The sequence below is a fragment of the Vulpes vulpes genome, chromosome 11 (assembly GCF_048418805.1).
Source record: "Vulpes vulpes isolate BD-2025 chromosome 11, VulVul3, whole genome shotgun sequence".
In the NCBI taxonomy this organism is placed as follows: Eukaryota; Metazoa; Chordata; class Mammalia; order Carnivora; family Canidae; genus Vulpes; species Vulpes vulpes.
Genome location: NC_132790.1, coordinates 27,176,512 through 27,199,734, shown reverse-complemented (window position 1 = coordinate 27,199,734; position 23,223 = coordinate 27,176,512). Strand labels below are relative to the sequence as shown.

The following is a 23,223-nucleotide window of genomic DNA, read 5'->3' as shown; positions in this document are numbered from 1 at the left end:
CAGGTGCTTAGAGGACCAGCATGGGGATCCCAGAGCAGCCAATGGTGCAGCAGGAAGTAAATGCAGAGACCAACCTAGTCTAAACTTGCTTCATATGGGGGGAGGGATGGTGCCTCACTCAGGGTCATACAGGGCTCTTCCAGCCTCCGCCTCCAAACCCGAGAGAACCCCAGTTCTCCATGCCATCTCCTATAGTTCTGCTGCACAGGGAGGCAGCACGCTGTGGTGGGAATAGTGCAGGATTCTGAAGCAGACAGCAAGTGGAATTTCAGCTCAAACTGCTACCAGCCTCATTCAGCTTTACTACACGCTGACCTGCAGGTTTTATTTCTGTGAAAAAGGGATAAAACAAATTCCCGCCTCACAGGGTACTGTGAAGGTTAAAGGGGACTCGTTGAGGAAAGGTGCTGGTTTCTAGAAAGCTCCCAATACATGGAGATCCTCCTTCTCCACTCTACCTCCTCAATACCCCGCCGGCACCCCAGGCTTCTTCTCAAACTCAGGCGCCTAAGCGTTCATCTGTTTCCATGCCTCTTTAGTGCTGCTCATCTTTAAGATGGAGTTCTAGGAGTGCATCCTCCAGAAGCCTTCCCTGAGTTTCAGAACCAGGGTCTCACTCTTATTTTACAGAACATCTAGTTTCCTGGGCCCTAATTCCCAGCATGAGCCCAGCAAGCCCCCTGCAACTGGCTGAGAAAAGTGGCATTTTATCAGAGCTTCAGAAGGAAAAGAAAGCCTCTCTCACCTACTGCTTTCAATTGTATCTGTGGTTCAGATCAGATGGACTTGAAACTACCTCAGTATTGCTCTTGATAAATCACTTCCATTTTAAGTTAGGCTTTTAATATTCACTGAAAGGCAGACAAGCAACGGCCATAATATCTGCTATTATATGTGCCCTTTATATCACTAATGATCTCAGTGTGTGAAACATCTTTTAGATCCAAATGCTAGTACAAGTCTTGTTTCCCTAAGAAACTAGCATGCTTCTTCCCTTCCCTGAATTAAAAACAACAACTATCACGTTTCCCTTTTTGCCTTGGCTGCCGGGAAGCTAAGAGTTGACCACAAAGCTCAACTGCTGCAACTTTGTTGACCCTGATGGCTGAACTATACTAGAAGTCTTTCCCCTCAAGTCTTGATTTTTGTTTTTAGCTGGTATGACATTGTATGTATCCTAAATTGCCTCAAATACTGCATAAAGTGAGATAGAATATGAACAGATTTCATAGTGGAAGGGGGTCACTCGGCCCATGTGGTAACCGCAGATGCGTGAGTTACAGCTTGAGCTCAGATTTCCCTGTCCATTCCCACCCTCCCAAGAGAACACCCGCACGGCTTTACCTGGATGGGAAAGTAGTCTCGAAAGTAACGCCACACAGCCCAGTTTCGCACCCACTGTGACCTCCTGCCACCTTCCAGGGAACAAAATACAGTGTCAGGAAGGAGCGGAAGTGGGGGGTGGGTGACATTTGGGCAAAGCAGAGAAGACAGAGCCAGCGTGAACCCTGAGTTAGGGGCCTGTCACGGTGTGGGCCATTGCCCCCGCCCCCCGCCCTTCCACCTTCGATCCCTCAAGTTATGCGAACCCTTAATTGGGTGTGAGCTCCTCTGAGCACCAGGATGGTGCCCTCAGAGGGGCTTTCAACACCCCCACCCACCCCACCCCCTGGCCTAGCTCCCCAATTCTCACCTAGCAGGTGCTAAGTAAAAAGGGCAGCACCCACTTTGAGGAACCTCAGCTTGCACAGGAGGAAGTGTCCCAAGGGCAGGGGGGTGGGCTGAGGAGCTTATGCTCCTACCTTTCTTGGGCGTGTTCCAGTCAAACGCCAGCCAGGTGAAGTAGAGCACCGCGATGAGCCAACAGTCGGTGCAGAACGTGTACATGAGGATGGCGCTGCAGGCCACTCCTGGGGGGAAAGCAGATGGCCATGGGTCATGCCCCACCCTCCCTGGGTGGGCCTCAGTCTCCCCTCTGGGCACAGACTCATCAAGTGACATGGCTTTGGCACAGCTGGGGCCATGGGCAGAGGCAGCCTACAGCCACAGCCTGGGTAGAATGAGGCTCCCGGGGACGGTAACCTCATCTCTTAGATTCTCACAGACGTTCCTGGTGGCGAGCAGCTCATGGGCTCCATGTGGTCTGGGCAGAACACTGGGAAAGCCATCCTTCCAGCTGTTCTTTCTGGCCCCTCCTTGCAAGTTCTCCCCACCCCAGTGCTCACCACAGTTACTGTGGACACAGGGAGGGACCACCAACTGAGTGCCTCTACATCTCAGGACTTGGGCTGAGCCACTGTCTCAACTGTGTGTGGGGGGAGACTTTATCCCATTTTGGAGATAAGAACACTAAGGCTCCAGAAGAGGTAATGTGCCCAAGGTCACTCAGCAGGACAGTGGCAAAGTCAGGATTCAAACTCAAGTTGGGCCAGTAAATCCATAATCTGCACTAGGCTTTAGAAGTCCACCAAAAACTAGAAGGCCCAGATTGCCACCAGAGGGACCTGACAGAGGTGGATCCCTGCCCCAGGGGGAGGGCCAGCCCTTTCTAACATAACAGAGCAGCAGGCCAGAGTCCAGAGCCCAACAGGTCCCCTTGCAAAAACCACAGCGGGGCCCTCAGAAGATGCTCTGGGGCCAGCTGCCACACGGTCACTCCTTTCTGGGTCTTCCAACTCTAATGTTGAATAATGTGGCTCAGAAAGGAAGGAAAATCTGTACTAGAGCTGGCTTACCTAGCCCTCACAGGGCTGGCCTGATGAGGCCATCTGGTTGGCCCCTGGAAGCCCTCATCAGGGCCTCTATCCTCCCATTTTTACCCAGCCTTCAAGGTCTAGCCCAGACTAGATCCCTCCAAGAACCATTCTCCAGTCTCACACTACCTTCCCATATGGATCTCTCACCTCTGAATTCTCTGCACTAGGGGAGGGGGGGATATCTTCTTTGCCCCTTGGCACTCAGCACAGGGCTGGGGGGCAGGAGGTGCTCACCCTTGGTAGAAGCATGGCTTCCATCCAGCACCCTCCCCACTGCTCAGGGAGGGAAGTCAACCCTGGTCACTTTATGTTCACTGCCGCTCTCAAGATAGCTGTACTGTTTTTAGCTGCCTTGGATGAGGTTAGCTCAGGAGTAGAAGAGGACTGCATTGTGGATAACAAGGGACCACCATTTTCCTGTTCCTAGGCTCATAGAGAGTCCATCTGGCCCTCCCCCCTCCTTTGGGAAACCAGCGGAAGCTCAGCACAGCAGGAGGAAGAAAGAGCATGGGATCCAGAGCCACACAGCCCTAGAGTACCCATGGCCAGCACAGTGACCAGGCATCCAGCTTTCCCGGACCAGCTCGGGAGTGTCATGTCACAGATAGGGAAGATAAGACCCTAGGGAAGCATTCACAGCCTACAAAGTCATTCACATTGTTGAGCAGTTTGCATTTGGTCCCCTTTCTCAGGCCTGGGAAAAGGGCTTTCCCAGCCCCCTAGGCTCCACAGGTATCCAAGCTCCTTCAGAGGCCAGGTGGATTCTCCAGGTAGACCTGGGCAGGGCCCTGAGGTTCAGGCTAGAGTCTGAGCAGCCTGAAAATCTAGCTGCCATCAAACCTCCAATTGTCCTAAGGGGTATAGGGACCAGCAGGGGCTGAGCCACAGGCCCCCCGCCCCAGCCTCAAAGTCTGAGCTCTCTGGGAAGATGGGAACCCCTACCTACCATCCACACACTGGTGCTAAGGCAGCCTGTTTGGAGGAAAGGAGAATTAGCTGTGAGTCCAGGGACCATATTCCAGTTCTGGACTTTCTCAGCCCAGGTGACCTGCTCCTCCTAACCCTCATGTGCCCACAGCCCCTCTCTCCTAGCACGCACAGGACTCCCTCCTGTACACAGCCTTCCAGCCCCTGAGCTCCCTGGGAGCTGGAATGCCAATTCACCTCGCCAGCTCCAGAAACCAACCCAGGAAACAAACCCCGTTTATTGAGCAAAAAATGAGCTGAACCTGCCAAATGGCCTTTCTCAGAGCCTGTTCCTAGTCCTCTGAACGAGGGGCTCCCTGCTTCATCCTCGTAGGCCACAGGGTGGCAGCTGGCAGCCCCATCACAGGGTCCTGGAGTTGTTTACACCTCCACTACTGAAAGAACCTACCAGCTCCATGCACGGAAGGCCCAGGACCAATATCATAGTCACCTCTGCCCCATGTCTTGGTGAAGCTGGTGATTCAAAAGTCTAGTCACAGAGGCCTGTGAGCAGGGTGGCCTGTGACAGCTCAGCGACAGGGAGAAAGCAGGGCCCTCGAAGAGAGTGGGCTTGGATTAGCCCTGGCACTCACTGGCTGTGGCCCCTCCCTGAGCCTCAACGTCCTCACAGGGTGCTGGGAAAATTAAACAACATGATGTGAAAGAGAAAACACACAGCCAAGTGTTCCATCTGGAGATCCATGGACTGGATGGGGAACAAGATGACACCTTAATTTTCAACCATCTATTAGGAAAATTTAGTATTTCCTTCATTTATGCATATAAAGGACCACAGCAATATTAGCAGTACAGGTTGACTGACCCCAATAGAAAACAAAAGTGAAAAAAAAAAAAAAGAAAGGAAAAAGAAAGGAAAAAAAAGAAAGGGAAAATTAAACAACATGATGTGAAAGAGAAGAGAACACACAGCCAAGTGTTCCATCTGGAGATCCATGGACTGGATGGGGAACAAGATGACACCTTAATTTTCACCCATATATTAGGAAAATTTAGTATTTCCTTCATTTATGCATATAAAGGACCCCAGCAATATTAGCAGTACAGGTTGACTGACCACAATAGAAAACAAAAGTGAAAAAAAAAAAGAAAGGAAAATATTTTCATATCACATTTATAGCAGTAGCAGAGATCTTTAAAATATCACTTGCTCTCATAAACAATTAAGAATAATAGCAACCATTACATCTGCCACCAGATCTTTTTATTTAATGTAATAATAAAGAAGCACACGTATTATTGTATGCCTAATATTTCTTAATTGTGTACATACTTACACTTCAATATCACTAGTTTTCTTTGGAACCCAATGTACTTTGTATTACACATAAAAACATTAAGGAAGGTTTATTGCCTTTATCAGAATGTCAGAGAGAACCATTGCACAAAAATGACAGTCAGTCTGTTCAGATGTAGGCCAGTGGGGCCTCAGCTGCCTTGCAACACCAGATGAGCCTCCGCTGGCAGATCTGGGTGGGAGTGAGAAGGAGTGGCTGGGGCTGCTCTGGGCAATAATTAGCAGCCGCTCAGCAGACCTGCCCATCCGAGCAGGCTTGACTCCCACCTACACAAGGGCGTTGGGAAGATGCTGGGCCAGTTTCTGGGCTATGGTGGACTTGATCAATTGCTAACCTACAGCTTGAGGCCAGGCCCTGTTGCATACTGCATGGGTCTGACCCACTGAGACAGGGCTAACGGCGGCTGCTGGGTGCAAATGGGGACTTAGGGAGCTGGTGCTGCAGACTGCACAGACATCTGGGAGGCTGTAGTCCATGGGGTCTTGTCCTGGTCCCACTCCTTCCTCATTTTGGACAAGTCTCTGCCCTCCTGGGCTCTCTGCTCTAGGATCCTAATAAGCAGCCCAAAGTAGGCCAAGGTGGAGGTTTGAGCCCCAAGGGAGTCAGTTTAATTTACTGTTCCCCAGACCTGTGTTTATCCTATTGGAGGCCATATGTTTCTATAAGAATCTGAGGATGGTAATTGCCCTTCACCCCAGAGAAAGGTACATATATTCTCACATAGAATTTTTCACCTAATTTTGGCGGGTTGTGGCCCTCTCCCTAAAATCTACACTTGGGCCAAAGCTGAAAACTGGTTCAGACCAGGCCCACTAATTCGGAGCTCTCCAGTAAGGTGGGCTCCCCGGCAGGCACTCTGGGCTTCCACCCAAATCCCAACTATGCCACTTGATGAGCTTCACAGTCTCAGAGAGTCACTGAAGCTCTGTAAATTTCTACTTCCTCGTCCATGAAGTAGAAAGGGAAAGACACATTGAGGGGGCTTGACAAACAGCACCCTGCCCCATCCCTCTGCTGTGCAAAGGAAGGGAGGGGCAGCATGGAACAGCCGTGGAAATGTGGTCTCAGAGGTCTCCATGCCTTGGCACTGATATGGAACTCCTGATGATCCCCATCATCCCGGATAATCCTCAAGAGTGCTGTGCCCAGAAGGACTCTCCCACAGACAAGGGAATGTGCTCTGTGATGCTCTGCTCTGACACGCCAGGAGGCCTCTCATTACGCCAAGAACACAGAGGTGGGTAGAAGAAGTAAGGCTGCTGGGAGAGCAGGGGTTGGCCCATACATGGGCTCTTTCCTCCTCCCAGACAATCCACCATGGACTGAACCTGGGCTGGGTAGCAAGTCAGGGAGGGAGATGGGAACTAAGCTGAACCTGCGGGTGCAGCCACAGCCTCTGGTGGAGGAGGGATTGAGAGAAAAGGAGGAAGCTTTTAATGGGCCCAGGGGAGCAGGTAGGGACCTCATCCAGCAGAGGGTGCTGACAGCTGGGAGCAGGGTTTGAGGGCATGTCCCAACAGCAGCTGCCATATAATGGGGGCCCACCGTGACCAGGCCCTGTGCTGCATGTTCTCATTCCTTACCTTCAAGTCCCACAAAGGCCCTGTGAAGAAGGCAGCACTTTTGCTTCATTTGAAATGAGGAAATTAACTTTTAAAGAGCTCCAAGTCTCAGAGCTTGTTTGAGCTTGGGTCAGCACTCAAACTGGTACCAACCATACCACACTAAGGCAAAGCAACACACCTGCTGTAAAATGTTTGCGGGTAAGGCAGGGTAGCATGTGGGAAAAGCAGAGGCTTTGAGGGTTCTAGAGACCTGGATTCAAATCTGGGTGACTTGGGACAAGTTACTTACCTTATGTGAGAGTTGGGTTTCCTATCTGTAAGAGGGGACCCATATCACCACCTCCCACTGCATCTGGGTCCTCACGCATGGCTAGGGGGATAGAGTATTTGACCTGGCACCCAAAAGGTGGTAAGGGCTGGAGGATGCTCTTCCCCTTCACCTCTGCAGAGCAGAGCTCCTGCTCTAAGCTCTGCTGAGGAGCACCCTGCCTGCCCTCACCCTCTGAGCCCCAGCTTACCAAGCACAAGGAAGGACAGGACCCATTGTAGCACCGAGATGACCTGCAGCTGCTTTTCCACCTTGGACCTATTGAGCCAAGTGATGGAGAAGAGGTCCTGGAGGGCGGAGAGGATGCTGGAGCCAGTGCCTGCAGCAGAGGGGAGAGGTCAGCCTATTGCCATGCTTTCTTCCAGTCTCAGATCCCCAGGACCAACCCACCTGCACAGACACCTCCCACAGTGTGAGAGGAGCATGGGCCACAAAATCAGACAGACCTGGGTTCAAATGGAGATTTGCCTGCCACCCAGTAGCTTTGTCATTCTGGGCTGTTTACACGCTTCCCTGTGTCCTAGCTTTAATATGTACCTATTGGGAATGGTGTTCCCTTCACGGGGTCATTTTGGAGACCAGATGAAGTATCCAAAGAGGCTGGGGTGGGGGTAAGCTTTTCATAATTGCCAGTTCTCTTCCCTCTCCTCCACCCCAATCAAACTTCTGTCCTTATCCTTTATTTGGATCTTAGTACAAATATTTAACCTTTGCTATCTATGCCTGTGAGGCCAAGGACAGAGGGTCAATATCCAATTTGCAATGTTTTTTTCTCTAAGTGTACTTTGAGAACCCCAATCCCTGCCCCCTCCCATCCCCAGGACCCCTTTCCCAGCAGGCTGAACCATCTTGTCCTCACACCAACACCACCACTACCACCACCATTGCCACCTTTAGAGGAATTTCCACTTTCAGCTTCAACTCAGGGCCTAGAGAGGAATCAGGTGGGAGCTTTTGCTTCCCCCAAAGGACCCAGAGGCCAGTGAGCTTCGAGAAGCCTGGGATAGTGAGGGCCACAATTATGTTTGCTACCAAGCGGCTGCCAAGCCTAGAAGTTAGGACAGGATGCACCCACTTAATTGGCTGTTTGGATCTGCTCCCAGCATGATGCCCTGGACTCCAGTGGCTGGTAGGCAGTAGGGCCAAAAAGCCTGGCAGTGGAAGGAGAGGCAGCCTTGGGGAAGATCATAGGTGAGGTTCCTAATCATAGCCCCACTCCTTCCAGCAGCTGGACCAGAGGAAGAGGGCCACTTCCAACCCCCATGTCTACTGAGCGCCAACTGCATGCTCTTCACCCTCTACATCTTCACTGTGTGCCTACTAGATGCTGCTCAAACATTCCTTCACACCAGACACTCTACAAGGCCCAAGGACTGAGTCACAATGCTGTCCTTGAGGGTTTCATGACCTTTCACACTGGCCTACTCCTGGGAGAGGGGGTTAGGGGCTTACACTCAAGCCTTTGCATTTCTTCAAAATCTAGAGAGCAACAAGGTCACAACAGAGTTAGGAAGGGACATAAACCTCACTGGCTGAAAGTTAACTTTTAGGAGACACACAGATAACACCAGACCTCAAGGCAGGCACACCAGTCCTATCTCCTGTACCTAGTCTAATGGATCAGAAGAAGGGGGCATGGTCCAGCAGAAGAACTAGACACTAGTGGAACCTTGGTTCCACTTAACAAGCAAGACCTCAAGGGCTCCTGGTCATATCCTCAGTGCATGGCACCTATGGGTGCTCAGTAACATCTACCACTTTGCAGGTGTAACTGGGTGGAAGGGGTAGTATGTAAACACAAAAGCAAATGAAGCTGGGCCACAGAGGCATAACAGACATTTTGCCATAAGTGCTCCTTGGCCCTCTAAATGAAAATCCTACCACCAGAGGCCCTTTCTACCTCCACACCTCCCCAAAACCTGTGCTGGAGCCTGAGACCCTTCCTTTAGGATCATCTAATAGGGCCCAACAGGATCCTCAGGTGACTGAGGGGCACTCATTTGCGAGGGTTACCCAGGCAGTAGGAAGTAGAGCCAGGGCTAGAACACAGATTCCTGCTCCCTGCTCAGGGAACTTCCCTTTCCTCCACAGCAGGTGCCAAGCACAAAGGGCTCTTGTATATAGGACACTGCAGGTCTGAGGTAGGTTATGTTCAGGGCCCGGTAAACCTGTACAGAAGTAGGGAAAGACCTGTGTAGGTGTGTGGGGGAGAGAAGTAAGGCCCAAGCACAGGCCTGAATCCCTGATCCCAGGGCTAGCCTGCCAAGTCATGACTTTGCAGCTCCCCCCACCCAGGCCCCCAGGCTGTGTTAGATGAAGTGAAGCAGGAGCCATGGCACTAAGGGTAGGTAAGTCCCTGCTCTGGGTCTGGGGCAGACTAGGTGCCCTGGCTGAAAAGAGGACAGAATGTACTCCAGCACCTTCCTATTCAAACTGGGGCTTGGGCACTGTTTAGAAATGCAGGGTCTGGGACTCCATGCTGGATCTACCATATTGAAATCTGCATTTTAACAAAGATCCTCAGCCCAAGTCTCAGGTAGGGCCAGTCTGGAGCAGGGAAGGAGGCAGGGGGAAGAGCTGCAGGCCTCCACTTTCTGCTAGGCAGGGAATTAAAGGAAATGAAGGGAAGGGCATCAGACATTGCTTCGTGTGACCTATTCCTACTGCAGACAGGACCCCGAGGCCAGCAGCATGAGAAGCGCTTAAGGAATGTTCTCGCCGGCCAGCCCCTGCTTTGGGTCAGGGCCAGCCAACTGGTTCCATTCATCATACGGAGCTCTCCTGCGTAGAGAGGGATTGCCCAGTAATTCCACACTGGTGACATATCTTCCATCGAAACAACCGAAAAGACAAATTCTTCCTAATGCCTAATCCAAATCCATCTGCTAAATTTACTAGCGGTCTCTCACAATTAGATACAGTCAGAGTGCAGGAAGGGGTGCGACCCTCACCTTATTAACCAGACAGGAAGAAGGGGCCTAAAGAACTTGCCCCAGCCCCGTGGCAAGTGGTGAGAGGCAGGTTTTTTCTACGCTGCCCAGCTTGTTCTCACTCTGCCTTACTCCAACTATCATCCACAGTCCGTTCTGCAACAACGTAGGAAATGCCAAGTCCACTAAGGCATGACAGGTGTTTCTGTAGAAGTCAGAGTAAGAGGCTGCCCAGAGAGGGAGCCCAGGGTGAAGCTGCCACTCTGTTCCTCGGGCCTGACCCACTCGGCTGCCTCCAGGCCAGACCATCCCTACCTGGCTGACTGCAGAGCCCAGCCCTGGAGCTGGCCTGCCCGTGACACTGAACCCCAGCCCCAGTGGAAGCCCCGAATGGACCTAAGAGACGCTGAGTCATTGCTCCTGTGCCCAGAAAATCCCTCCTTGCTGTGCCCACCTGACGAGACCCTGACAATGAGATGAGGCAGCTTGTCCTTCAAAACCCAGAAAGTGTAAGCCTTTGGAGAGGGGTTGTCATTCTTTCTCTGGGATTATAGACACTAAAGGCCAAGCAAACCTGGAACTGTCAGAAGCCATCCTACCTGCCCCCTGCCCATGGAGAGAACCTATCTGGAATGAAGTCAGGAGAGGCCCACAGAATAGAAAAATAAGGGAGAGGAAAGAAGACCCCCTCTGGGTCCCACCGCCCCTCACCTTGTACTAGCTGCTGATTATAATTCCGTTCTCCCAAGATGGAGCCTGACCTGGGTCTGATCTACATCTAGGTTTCCAGTGGCCTGCCAGGGCCTGACCTGGAGCAAACACTGCAAAGATTTGCCGAGTGACAGAAAGAACTGGTCTCTTTTCGGGCTGTTCCTCAGGCTCCCTAGCTCCTCTCTTCACAGTTGGGTGACAGGTGCGCTGCCCACATGGCCCACACAGCACTGTCACAGGCACCTTGATCCCTTACTGTGGCATCATCACTCCCATTTTGATGATGATAAAAAAAGTGACAGGGCCAAGGTTACTCGGCCAGAGTAGCATAGCTGGACTCCATTCAGGTCCGACCTCTAGGCTTGGGTTCTTTCTGTTCCCGACGGCAGGTCTCTCCAAGTTCCTTCTCTCTTCTTCCCACAACAAAGTAGGGGGAAGCTGAGAGGGGACAGGGTTTTGGGTCATGGGCCAGACCAGGTGAAATGGCAGCATGCCTTGAGGTTTCGGTCCCAGTTCCGCCACTGACACCTGTGCGACTCTTACTTCTCTGGGCTTTGGTTCCTCCATCTCTACAGTGAGGGTGGGGAGGATGAATCCTACAATCTCTTTGCTGCACTCTGGTGTCTGTCCTGGGGACAGACCTAGAGGCTCACCGCCCAGCAACAGTCCTGGTATGGCTGGTCAGCGGATGGGAAGCACTCCCAGGTCACAGCTGGCCCTCACCACTCAGCCGTCAGCACCTCTTCTGCCCAGGCTGTGGAAGAGGCCTATGTGGATGCCAGTGTTGCAATCAGATGCCACACTGTCACCACCTTCACACTTAGCCTGACTGTCCCCAGGTCTGGGGGCGGGGGAGCGGGCTGGCAGGGAACCTCAGCATCTAGCTGAGTCTAGTCTGCTCTCACACCACCCTCTCCTGGCCTCCCTGAGCACAGAGCACCCTCCGTGCCCACTGGCCACCCTGCTCCACCAGTGTCTCCTGGGTGCCAGGGCTCACACCAATTCATCTATGTGCCCAGAGCCCTGCACAGGGCCCAGTGAGAGAAGGTGCTCAGAAGGTGCTTGCACGTGAACGAAGACCCATGAGCCACAGAGGCAGTAGGAGGCCTGGATGTCCAAGTCAGACTGAGCGGCCTGAGCAGGAGTTTCCCACTGCAATGGGAACAAAATGCACTACCTACATATCTTTTTCTCAGGGAGAGAGATAAGACAGACCATAGAGTAACTTCACTAGTCCTGTGAAGAAATGTCCCCAACAGCGCATTCAAACAGCTGCTCCCAGGCACCATCTCTCTCACCACTTACTTTACACAGCTCATTATTCCTAGATTGATGGAGGGCAGAGGGAGTAGAGCTGCCAGGGAAGCCAGAGCAGTTCTCTCATCCCCAGAAAGGAGGCCCCCCATCTATCTGGGCTTCAGAGTCCCAAAGCACTCCCCAGGAAGGGGATGGGCAACTCCATTTCACAGAGATGGAAACTGAGGTGAGGTGAAGCCAAAAGAGGTTGGAGTCAGGGTACTGGGTAGCTAGGACTCAAGGCTGGAATGTGGGCTCTGCGTCCCTCATCATTCCCGTGATGCCAAGCTATTGAGGGCGGGTTCGCACTACACAAGCCAGTGCACACCCAGCGCACACCCAGACTTCAGGAACATACTCTTACTTAAGGGAGGGCTACCTGCTTGGCCTCCAACCATGCCCCAACCCTCCCAGGGACATCATCCCACAGACTGGCTATGCAAGGGATGCCAACCCCCCACCCGCAAGCTCCCACAAGTCTGGCTGCCGCCACCAGGGCTAAGCCAGAGCTGCCTATATGGCGGTGGGGCCCAACCCAATCAGTCGCAGAGCTTAGGCTGGGATGGCGGTGGGAATGGCTGTGTGGACACCTCCTTGCCCAACATCTGATAGCAGAGTGACCAGGGAGGCCACACCCAGGCTGATGAAACCAGGGTTTCCTGGGCTTCCTCTTCCACATGCCAGAGTGGGGTAGGATCTGAGCTCTAACCCCCTTAATCTGAGGAAGGCCTCTTGGCCAGCTCTGCCCCCACGTGGCTCTGTGACTTGAGACAAGTCACCCAGCCTCCCTCAGCTTCGGTGTCCTCATCTGTAAAATGAGGAGAATAATCCCCACCTCATAGGATTGTTGGGATGACAAGAAAAAGAAACAGTGCATGGGAGGTACATTCGGCATATGTCAGGTGATCAGATGGCAGCTACTGCCATCGCTTCCACCGCGGACCACAGTGGCAAGGGGTGGGAGAAGTGAGCCAACAGAGTCTGTCAGGAAGTGACAGCCCCGAGGCAGTGCGTTATGAGAAGAGGGGGCTGAGCGAGGGGGTGCCGGCAGGGGAGGCTCCAGGGGGCAGCAAGGCCTCAGCAAGGCCTTGGAGACAAGACCCAGGAGGTGAGGGGAAGGCAAGCAGGTGCTGTGACTGTGGCATCTGTGGGAATGAAGGCTCTGAGGCAGCCATAAACTGCTGGCTTAATGACCCAGGGGTTCACATTTACCGAAAACGGAAGCTGAAAATAGAGAAGCTGGGAATGGCCTGAGGAGCCAAAAGTGGCCTCCTGGAGAAGGTGGGCCGCGACAGAGACCAGGCTTGAGGCCTACAGCACTGAGGAGGTGCCAGGCACTGAACTAGGCACCAGGGAAACCACAGTGAGCACAACAGATAAAGCCGCACTTGTTCAGGGGCTGGAATCCAGCTCAGGAGAGATAAAGCACCTACACGTAAATGTGTGACGTGATGCCAGATGAGAGCGCTGAAGATAAATAATGTGGGATGATGAGCTAGAAGGGGAGCAAGAGGATCCTCCATGAGAAGGCAGGAGCACATATGGACAGCCATGGGTCATGCTGCGGGGTGGCTCCCACTGCTTCCTCCACTCACCTTCACTATTGGCCCCTCGGAGGGGAGGAGGGCTTCCAGGCTGGAAAAGGTGCAGAGGACAGGAGGCTGGGCGTCAGGAGAACCTGGCCTCTAACCAGCAGGAAGTGTAGCCTTGGTGAGTCACTTCCTGTGCAAGCCTCAGTTTCCTCATCTGGGCAGTGGGGCGAAGATCCACCTCGCCAGATTTTGTGAGACTTAAATGAGATGGTGTATAGGCAAGAGCTTCATAAAAACTACAGAGCTGGGTGAATGCTAGGTAATTATCAAGTGGGCCTTGGTTTTGGCTCCTGTCTAATGGGTATAACAACCCCTGCCCTGCCTGGGAGCAGAGGTGTTGACATCAGCACACGTGATATTCAAACCCTGACTCTGACTCTTGCCTGCTGTGAGACCCTGAAAGCCACATCCTTGTCTGGGACTCCATGTCTTCCTTAGTTATAATCCAGGATTGTGGTGAGGAATCTAAACAACTTATAAAAAAAAAAACAAAGAGTGCCTGGCACACCTGATAAAGCCTAGGAAGATGCCAGTGAGGTCACAGAGATGTGAATAGCCTCCAAGGGCTTCTTTTAAAGTATTTTTTAAAGATTTTATGTACTCCTTCATGAGACACACACAGAAAGGCAGAGACATAGGCAGAGGGAGAAGCAGGCTCCCTGCGGGGAGCCCATTGCGGGACTCGATCCTAGGACCATGGGATCATGCCCTGAACCAAAGGGAGATGCTCAACCACTGAGCCACCCAGATCCCCCACCTCCAGGGGCTCCTTGAGGAGGGAAGTCATCTTGCTCATGTCCTCAGCCCCAAGGATGTCACACCTGGGGCCACCTGGACCTAAGTTCTGCTCTCAGACATCAGTGGCCAAATGGACAGTGAGGAAATTGCTCCAAAGAGGCTGGGTTCTAGTCTGCACAGAGGCAGAGAGATGGATATACTGACCTTGGCAGACTCCTCCAGTGCCAGGGAGGCCCAGGAAGCTAGGCTGAGTGCCTAACAGATGCTACTTCTTCAAGGCCAGAGGCAAGTTCTCTTCTCTGGCCCCTGATAGGTACCTTCCAGCAGATGCCCAGTCCTCGTCCACCAGAGCCCTAGTCCATGCCAGGGCTCCTGTAAGTCTTGCACACAAAGTACCTCACCACATCGTCAGCCAGATACTCTTTCCTTCCAGGAAGACTCTCACACTTTTACCCTTGCCTACAGCCCCCACCAACTAGTGTCCTGTCACCTTCAGATCCAATCTGGTCAGTCCTTCAGCTCATACTTGGTAGATACCGCCAGTACTGACCCCTCAGAGACTTTTCTCAACCTTCCTGGCTTTCCTGGCTGACTCTTCCCCAGAGAAGATGACCTCACCCCTATATTCAGCATTTCTCATTATAGGAAAGGGTGTGCATTTGTTTGCAGGGACCGCATCTTGTCCTTCTGGGTCCCTTTGCCCAGCATGGGGTCAGGCACAGAGCAGATGCTCGGTCAAGTGTTTCCCGAGTGAATGGACGCTGGAGGGGACTGAGATGAACAGACAGGGTCCAGACGCGACAAAGATAGGCCCTGTCCACAGCTGACTGACCTGTGTGCCACAACAGATGGTCAAACGGAGCTTTCTGGGAAACCAGGAGAGACGGGTCTCCTCCAGCTAGACAGGCTGGAGTTAAAGGCAAGGACAACAGCAGAAGGCTCCAGAGCAAGAAAGAGAAGGATGGAGCCCAAACACTACCATTTTTTCAGCAAGTGTTTTCTAACTACCCTTATACATCAGGCCTGGTGCTGCAGAACTAGGGTGGGAGCTGCCAAACGCTGCTTCTCCTCTGCTTCTTGGATACCTGCTGAGGCTGAGTTCTGCCCCCAGGCAGTACCCCCAGCCATGGCTGGGGAGACAGGGCTATGAACAATTAGGCATGGATGGTAAGTCAGGGCCGGGGAATCTAGGGGATGCCTCCAACCTGATCCGGAGAATGTTCTCAGAGACACTTCCCTGGAGGAAGTAATAGGTCAGGTGAGGTGTAAATGATGAGTAAGGGTTAGCCAGGCTGACGGGGAAGGTGCAGGGTCAGGACCCCAGGTGCTTGAGGCCTGGCATTGGCATTTGCAAAGGCCTGGAAGGAAGACAGAGCAGAAATTGGAGGAATTAACCCCAAGTCGTTCAGCCAGGCTGGAGCATAGCAACTGTGTGAGTGGGTGAGTCTAGTTGAGAAAGTGGGTAGGGAGCCACGCAGTATTGGGAATGTCAGGCCAAGGAGTTCTGGGCTCCATCCCAAAGGCCGAGAACACCACTGCCCACTCCCCTCATTCCCCTCACCAGCTTCAGATGGTGCCTTGGCAATAAGCCAGTCATTCACCTGGTCCCAAAGCACTGGTGAGCTCTTTCCTGGAAAGACTAATAGCCTCTCCTTTCAGGGGTAGGTGTCATTAAAGCAGTGCCAGCTGGGACATCTGGCCCAAAGGGGAAGCTGACACACAGCTGTGGTGGGCGTGCTGGCTGCGAGGCTCCCGTCATGGCCAGCAGGACTCTACGGGCTCAGTGGATTCCTGCCTCAGGACCTCCTGTGTAGGATTATGGCAAGGAACCGGGCGTCCCCAGTATCCACAGATAGGCTGGGACCCTGGGCCTCCCCCTTGCCCCTGAGGTCTCAGGATCCCCCCTGGCACTATAATAGAGATTTGGATTGGATTCGCTGAAATCTGAGGTCCCCACAAGTTGAGCCTTCTGTGCTCTGCTAGAATCTACTAATAAATTTTTAGCCACAAAAGATCCCTAAAAGGACTATAAGCCCCCCCACCTTGGGCTACTCCAGAGGCCTGGACTTTGAAGTATTTGGTTTTCATGAAGTAGGGTAGAGTCCTGGGAGGTGAGGTGAGGGAAGTGGGGCTCTTGGAAGGTCATATTCCTGGGACTCTTGAACCTGGAGGTGATTGCTTAGGACCCCAATGGCCTGCCTTCCCCACCCCCACATTCTGGCACATTAAAAAAAATAGCTACTGAAGTAGGAGGAGTTGCCATGGCAACACCGCCAGCCTGTGGGTATGTCACTGAGGAGTTTCCAAAGAGGCCCCTATCCTAGTCAATGAGCAAGTGTGGGGAGCTAGCTCTTCTGGGGCACTCAGTTGGGCCCCAGGCAGGACATGAGCCCATTTTCACAAAGGTAAGTGGGGAACAGGAATGAGGAAAAGGTTGGGCCCCATGGACCCACAGCAGTCAGGGGATTGAAATCCCATTTCTACAGCAGAGCTGGAATGAACCCAAGAGGACCGGCTTTTCCAGCTCTCTTCACTGTACCGGCGACGAGGCTTAACATCCCAAGAGGGCACAGTCTTGCCAGGTTACATGGGAAGCAGATGCAGGGTAGGTTCCTGGCCCTTTACTCAGGACTCTTAAATCTGCTCTAATAAAAAAAGGAATTCATGTTTCCCAAGTCTGTGGATTTGCCTAAAGGGTTTGTGGGTTTGGCTTCCTTGGGTTTGAACCAGAACCTGGGCAGCTACTTCTATCAGGCTTTTGCCCGTTTTATAGTTGAGAGTCAGGAAGGGACAGTGGTTTCCTGAGGTTACAGAGCGGTTCAGTGGCAGCACAGGGGCTGGAGAGACCTCAGACCTGACTCCTAGCCCCAGGCTCTCTGCCAGCAGCAACTCCATATACCCAGGAGACCTGAGAAGTGGTGGAGGCCAAGAAGTCTGAGTGCACCTTTCTTAGGAGCCTTCAAATCTTTCTCCTCCCCCGCACAACCAGGGGGTTACAGGTGTGCCACCCAAGGCCTGGATACAGCAACCTCTTTCTCTCGTCTCTGCCTCTTGGTAGCAGGGTCTTGGCACGTGGGTTCATCACTCTGGGGCCCTGCAGCCAAACTGCCCATCCCGACAAATCCCATGCCTCTATACTGTTCCCTATACCTGAATGTTCTATAGCCTGCCTTGCTAACACCTATTCATCTTTCAATATCCAGATAGAATGTCGCCTCTTCCAGAAAGCCTTCCTTGACCCCAACCAAGATAATGTAGCTGTCCCACCCTCACCTTGAGGCCTCCACAGCTCCCCGTGCTTCCTTCCCCATCGCTGTGTGCCTCACTGTGTGCTGCCGTCCTGTGTACGTCCCCCTGAAAGGCAGGGGCCAGGGTGGACTGATGCAGGGGCCGTACAGAGCCTGACATGCAGAAGGTGCTCCATCAGTAAACTGAGAGGCCCACACCCCAAGTCCCCATGGGGGCAAAGCCTTCCTGGACACATCAGAGCAGAGGCTGCCACTCTCCACAGTGTTGGGAGCCTGCTGCATGTGTCACACAGGATGAATGACAGGGATGAACTTGAGTGTCACAAGTTTAAAAAGCACTTTCCAATCGTGCTCACTCATACCCTCATATTCTTGAGAGGTTGAGATTTCTGATCCTATTTTCCATATGGGGGAGTGAGATCCCCAGAGGGTAAGTGAGCCACCCAGCCATGTCTGAGAGGGAAGGTAGGGCTGGCATCCTGGCTCTCTAGCTTCCAAAGCTCTGGAAGTGATGAGGGGGACCATGAGGGAGCCCAGCTTCCCCTACTTGGCACTTGGCCCTAGAGCCAATTCCTGGTGAGATCAAAGGGATCTCCACAGCAGGGAACAGCTGCAGCCCCTGTACCCAGCACAAGCAGGAACAGAGGAGGTCTGAGGAAGGACTGAGGGATCACACTGAAACTACAAGCAGGACTTCTTTCCAAGAGGAACAGGGCAGCTCTCAGGAGGGCTAAGGTTCCATTAATGATTCACTCATTCAACAAATATTTACTGAGCACCTACTATATGCCATACACTATACTAGATTCCAGGGAGACAACACTGAGAAAGATAAGTCCCTGCTTCCCTCCTGATGATCTTACAGGGGACGTAATTACCAAACAGATAAGGACGCACGAAAAATTATAAGGTAACGAGAAGGGATAGAAACAATACAGCAAGATGTGGTAACTAGGAGGCTGTTCTACACATGGCATGGCCAGAAAAAGGTCTCTGAGAGGAGGCTAAGGATCCAAAGCAGCCATGAGAAGATCTGGACAGAGGGGCAGCTCATGCAAAGGGCCTGGGGTAGGACAGAACTGGTGGGAATGCTGGAGGAAAGGGAAGACCATTGGCAGTTCTAGAGCATGGCGTGGTAGGAGATGAGGTTGTGAGGCAGTGGGGGCTGCTCACGTGGGGCTTCATGGCCTTCTGGAAGAGTTTGGAAGATCTGACATATAATGAAGGGGCAGCTGGCAGTTCATCACCTGACATCAGAGCTCTGGGGATCTGTGGTGTCTCCACCATTGGGGCAGCTTATGCAAAAAAAGCTTGGCAAGGAGTGATCTACTATCCCGTCCCAGAGACTGGGAGCAACCTTTACTCATTCAGGAAACTGCTGGGCATCTGCAATAGCCAGAGCCCGGTGCTCAGCCCTTCACCTCCTCTCTTGGTTAAGGAGACAAGTCACAGACTGGGAGATGGATCTGGGTTCCAATCCTGGGTTTGATAACTCTGAACCAGCCCCTTCTCTCTGGAGCCCTCAATATCCCATAGGGAATGTGAGAGCTGGGCCAGATCCAGCACCAACAGACAGCTATGATTTTATGACTCAAGTACTTGCTGCTGAATTGGAGGTGGGAGGATGGGGGTGGGGCAGGATTTCCACATCGGCTATTGAGTCACCCAGCCGGCCAATAAAATATTACTCTTAGCCCTCTTTTCCCAATACAGAGGAGCCCTTAGTAGCACAGATAACCCCAAAGGGGCCTCTGTGTGGTTAGGGAAGAGGTGCAGGGGAAGGGAGACAGCTGTAAAGAAATGGGGGGGACGGGAATAGGAGAGTGATGTTTTCATCCTAGGATTTAGGACTGGGTTGGGCGATTGTCAACCCATAGCCCCAATTACCCAGCAATCTAGCCTCTTAGTTTCACTCCCTACCAAGCTCCTACTTGCATACCCCAGTAATGGGGAGCTCCATCTCTATCCACACCAAGCCTGTTGCAGTCCTCAACAGCTGTTAGAAAGGATTTTTCCATGACATCAAAACCTGCCTCTTGTAATCCCACCCCTGCTCCTGGCCTTGTTTTTTTGGAGATACACAGAACAAAAAAATCAACTCAGAATTTTCCTGGAGGTGCCACCATTTTGTGCTGGGTCTCATGCTAAACCCTGAGGATCTAGGCAGGCGTCAGAGGGCTCTGACCTGAAGAGCCTCTGGTCCAGGGACAAAAGCAGGGATACAAATGTGACTAACTCTGCAGCCTCCACCCCAGGCACAGGATAGTTCTTCAGAGACTAGAAGTTACCAGACATTAGAGGACTCCCACCTCCCCCACCAGACACCCACCCACCCATGCTCCCACAGCTGGCTTTGTCTTTTGGCCCAGAAACCAGTCACCAAGGTACCTATTTCAATCTCTCACCTAGCACAGGACTTCCTTTCTCAGAATCCATGGTCTCTCCTTGAATATCGCCACTGACGAGGTGTTCACCACCTCACAACAGTGGACACTTATCCAGAGAGGCAAATCAGGCCACTGAGGAGTGTCTTCAAAGACCAAGGATGTAAAAAGCCGATCTAATGGAGATACCTAGATAACCTAAAATTTGCTTCAGCACCCTCCCTGACCCCACCCAGTCTTTCGCCAAAGTAGATCCAGAGAGTTAACATACGACTTGTTTGCATTTCATACCAGCCCTTGCTAGATCCTAAGATGGTATTCCTTGCAGCCAGTTAAGAAAAAAGCGGGGGGCAGTAGGGGAGGAGTTCTTAAGATCTGAAAACAACATGGGGAAATGCTCCTGATAGGATGTTATGGGACTTGGTCAAAATCATTCACTAAAAGTCCTCCTAAAATACAAACTCGAGGTTGAAAACCAGAGTCAACAGCTCCTGGAAGACACGGCTCCCAGCTGGTAGACAGCAGAGGCAAGGGGAGGGGATCTCCAGGAAGGACGACCATAGACAGCATACCAGTCCCGACCATAGAGAGCACACCAGTCCCATTCCCAGGAGACAAAAGCATTTTAAAACCATGAATATGGGTAAGTCCCTTCCTTTCCTTGTTGCGGGCATAAAAGGGTACAATGAACAGAAAATCTTTCTTAAATAAGAGAAGAGGCTGTCATATGCTATTGGGCCAGATACATGGGGCAGCTCAGGCTGCTTGTCCCCAAAATGGCAAGGGCAGCTCAGTATCTCTCTAAGGGCAATGAGCAGCACTCCAAGGGCAATGCCAATGCCCAGGACACAGTTAAACTGTGATATAGCCCCAATGAGGTTACTTTGCAGCCACTAGAATATTATAAGTGACTCTGAGCTCTAGTGGAAATCCTCAGAGAAGGCAGGATTCAGAACTGTATCTGTAGCATGCCCTCAACTCTATACAATGTGCATAAATAACATTGGAAAGGAATATGCTAACATGGCAAGAGGAAGCTATTTTTGGATAGTTCATGGACCAGCAATTGTTCTTTTCTTCCCATGTTTCATTATTTTTTCAAAATTCCAATAATCAGTATGTTTTATTTTTAAAATGAAGGTGGGTAGAGTAGGCGACTGTCAGTTACCGAAGAAATAATGCTAAGTAAGAGAGGTTCAGCAAGCAGAATAAAGACTTAGGAGGAGGGAGGGAAACTTCAAGACGCACATAGACCAAGGACAGCTGTGGTGACTTCCCAAGTGTCTTCCCTGGCCAAGGCTTCTGTTAAGGAAACCTCAGGAAGGTCATGCCTCTTGCCATCAATTTCTCTACCTATACGTGAATGATTATATATTCACCAAGGGCCTCGATTCCACACTGGCGGAAGAGGGGCCTGGGCCTCCTGGAGGGTACCCCGGTCCTCCTCTCCACTTTCTAAGGGTGCGTTGCTGCTGAGTGGGCTCCCCAGCCGGGGCCTCCAGGATGGAAGTAGGGCAGAGGACAGTGTGGCACACCTGTCACCAGCCAGGCACCTTCCCCAGCTGGTGGCTGTTTCGGGGGATTGCAAAACCCTGCCACTCTGCCCCATCCAGTCGCTCAGGGCTTGTTCCATCTGGTGAGAAGACAGAGGAGGGAACTGCCAGGGAACAGGGCCAGTGTGGCCAGTGCTCGGGGTTGGGGAAGGCTTGTTAAATATCAACCTCATGTCACACACCGGGGAAAACAAGCTGGGGGAAGGAAAGTGATGTAACAGAGGTGGCAAAAACTCAGTGCCAGAGCCAGCATGAACTGACTGCCATGCCGCCTGCGCCTGTCAGGTCCCCGGGATCCTGGCCTCTTCCCTGACCCTGAGGCGCGGGGCAGGGCGCCGCTTTCGGAGAGGAACGGGGTTGGGACCTCAGCCTGCAGGCGGGCCAGCCCTCCACCTACGTGCCCTCGCACTCCCGTCTTGAGCACACACTCCTGCCTCCCTGGGAGCCCTCGTCCCGTCGTCCTTTCCCCGGAAAACCTCCCGCGGCTTCCCACCAGGAATGGGAGCGGCCGAGGCCCGCAGATCCCCCCCCCCCGGGATGGGGGCGGCCGAGGCCCCGCAGACACCCCCCGGGATGGGGGCGGCCGAGGCCCCGCAGACCCCCCCCCCCGGGATGGGGGCGGCCGAGGCCCCGCAGACACCCCCTCACCTCGGGATGGGGGCGGCCGGGGCCCCGCAGACACCCCCCGGGATGAGGGCGGCCGAGGCCCCGCAGACACCCCCCGGGATGAGGGCGGCCGAGGCCCCGCAGACACCCCTCCCCACTGCCCCACCGGGATGAGGGCGGCCGAGGCCCCGCAGACACCCCCTCACCTCGGGATGGGGGCGGCCGGGGCCCCGCAGACACCCCCCGGGATGAGGGCGGCCGAGGCCCCGCAGACCCCCTCTTCCCACTGCCCCCCCCGGGATGAGGGCGGCCGGGGCCCCGCAGACACCCCTCCCCACTGCCCCACCGGGATGAGGGCGGCCGAGGACCCGCTGCCCCCCCCTCACCTCGGGATGGAGGCGGCCGAGGCCCCGCAGACACCCCCCGGGATGAGGGCGGCCGAGGCCCCGCAGACCCCCTCTTCCCACTGCCCCACCGGGATGGGGGCGGCCGAGGCCCCGCAGACCCCCCCCCCCCCCCCGCTCACCTCGCAGGACCCCCGAGTAGGCGGCTATGAGGGTCTTCATGCTGAGCCGCTGCAGCTCACCGCCCCGCGCCCCTGGCCCATGCCCCGGCCGCCGGGGCCAGGGCTTCGCGCCGAGCTCGGGGGTCGGGGGACGGCGGACGCGGCGCGGGGAGCGGGGCTCGGCGCCCGTCGCAGCCCGAGCAGCAGCCGAGAGCGGGCCGTCGGCGGCGGCCACTGCGCTCGGGCGCCGGAGCGCGGCGCTTTATCACCTCACAGCGGGCGGCCCGACGCGGGCAGGGCGGGGCCGGCCGTTCCACCCCGCCCCTCGTCCTCGGGGCGCCGGGCGCGGGCGCGCGGGCGCGCGGGGCGGGCTCCGGGGCTGCTCCCCGCGCGCTCGGCCGCTGCCCCCCGGCGCCCCCGCGGCTCCTGGGCCCCGACGCCCAGCACGTGCGGCCGGACGAGCGCCTCCGCCGGTGCGTGTGCCCGTGGCCCCCTTGCACGCCCGCACGCGGCCCCCTTGCACGCCCGCACGCGGCCAAGATGCCGCGGTCCTGCCCCCGGTGGCGGTGCAGGGGCCTAAGCCACCCACGCTGGCTCTACCTTAACAGCCGGTTATCAGGAGACCCCACAGAGCGTCTCTGCCCTGCGGGCTGCCGCGGCCCCAGCCCAGCCGGCCCGGTCCCTGCGGGAGGGATGTTCACGTGGGTGAGGGGGCGGGGGGGGGGGCGG

The 23,223-nt window shown here is 54.0% G+C and overlaps 1 protein-coding gene across 1 annotated transcript in view; it reads right to left on the bottom strand.

Annotated features, from left to right (window-relative positions):
- The window catches only part of DGAT2 (diacylglycerol O-acyltransferase 2), a 32,368-nt gene extending 9,621 nt beyond the window's left edge, over positions 1-22,747 (bottom strand). Inside the window, exons 1-4 of the mRNA XM_072725949.1 lie at positions 22,516-22,747; positions 7,122-7,250; positions 1,803-1,910; positions 1,345-1,415 (exon numbers count right to left, since the gene is read on the bottom strand). Coding sequence (XP_072582050.1) covers positions 1,345-1,415; positions 1,803-1,910; positions 7,122-7,250; positions 22,516-22,555 — 348 coding nt within the window. The 5' untranslated portion in view covers positions 22,556-22,747. The remainder of the gene's footprint in view (positions 1-1,344; positions 1,416-1,802; positions 1,911-7,121; positions 7,251-22,515) is intronic.
- Between the last annotated feature and the right edge of the window lie 476 nt (positions 22,748-23,223).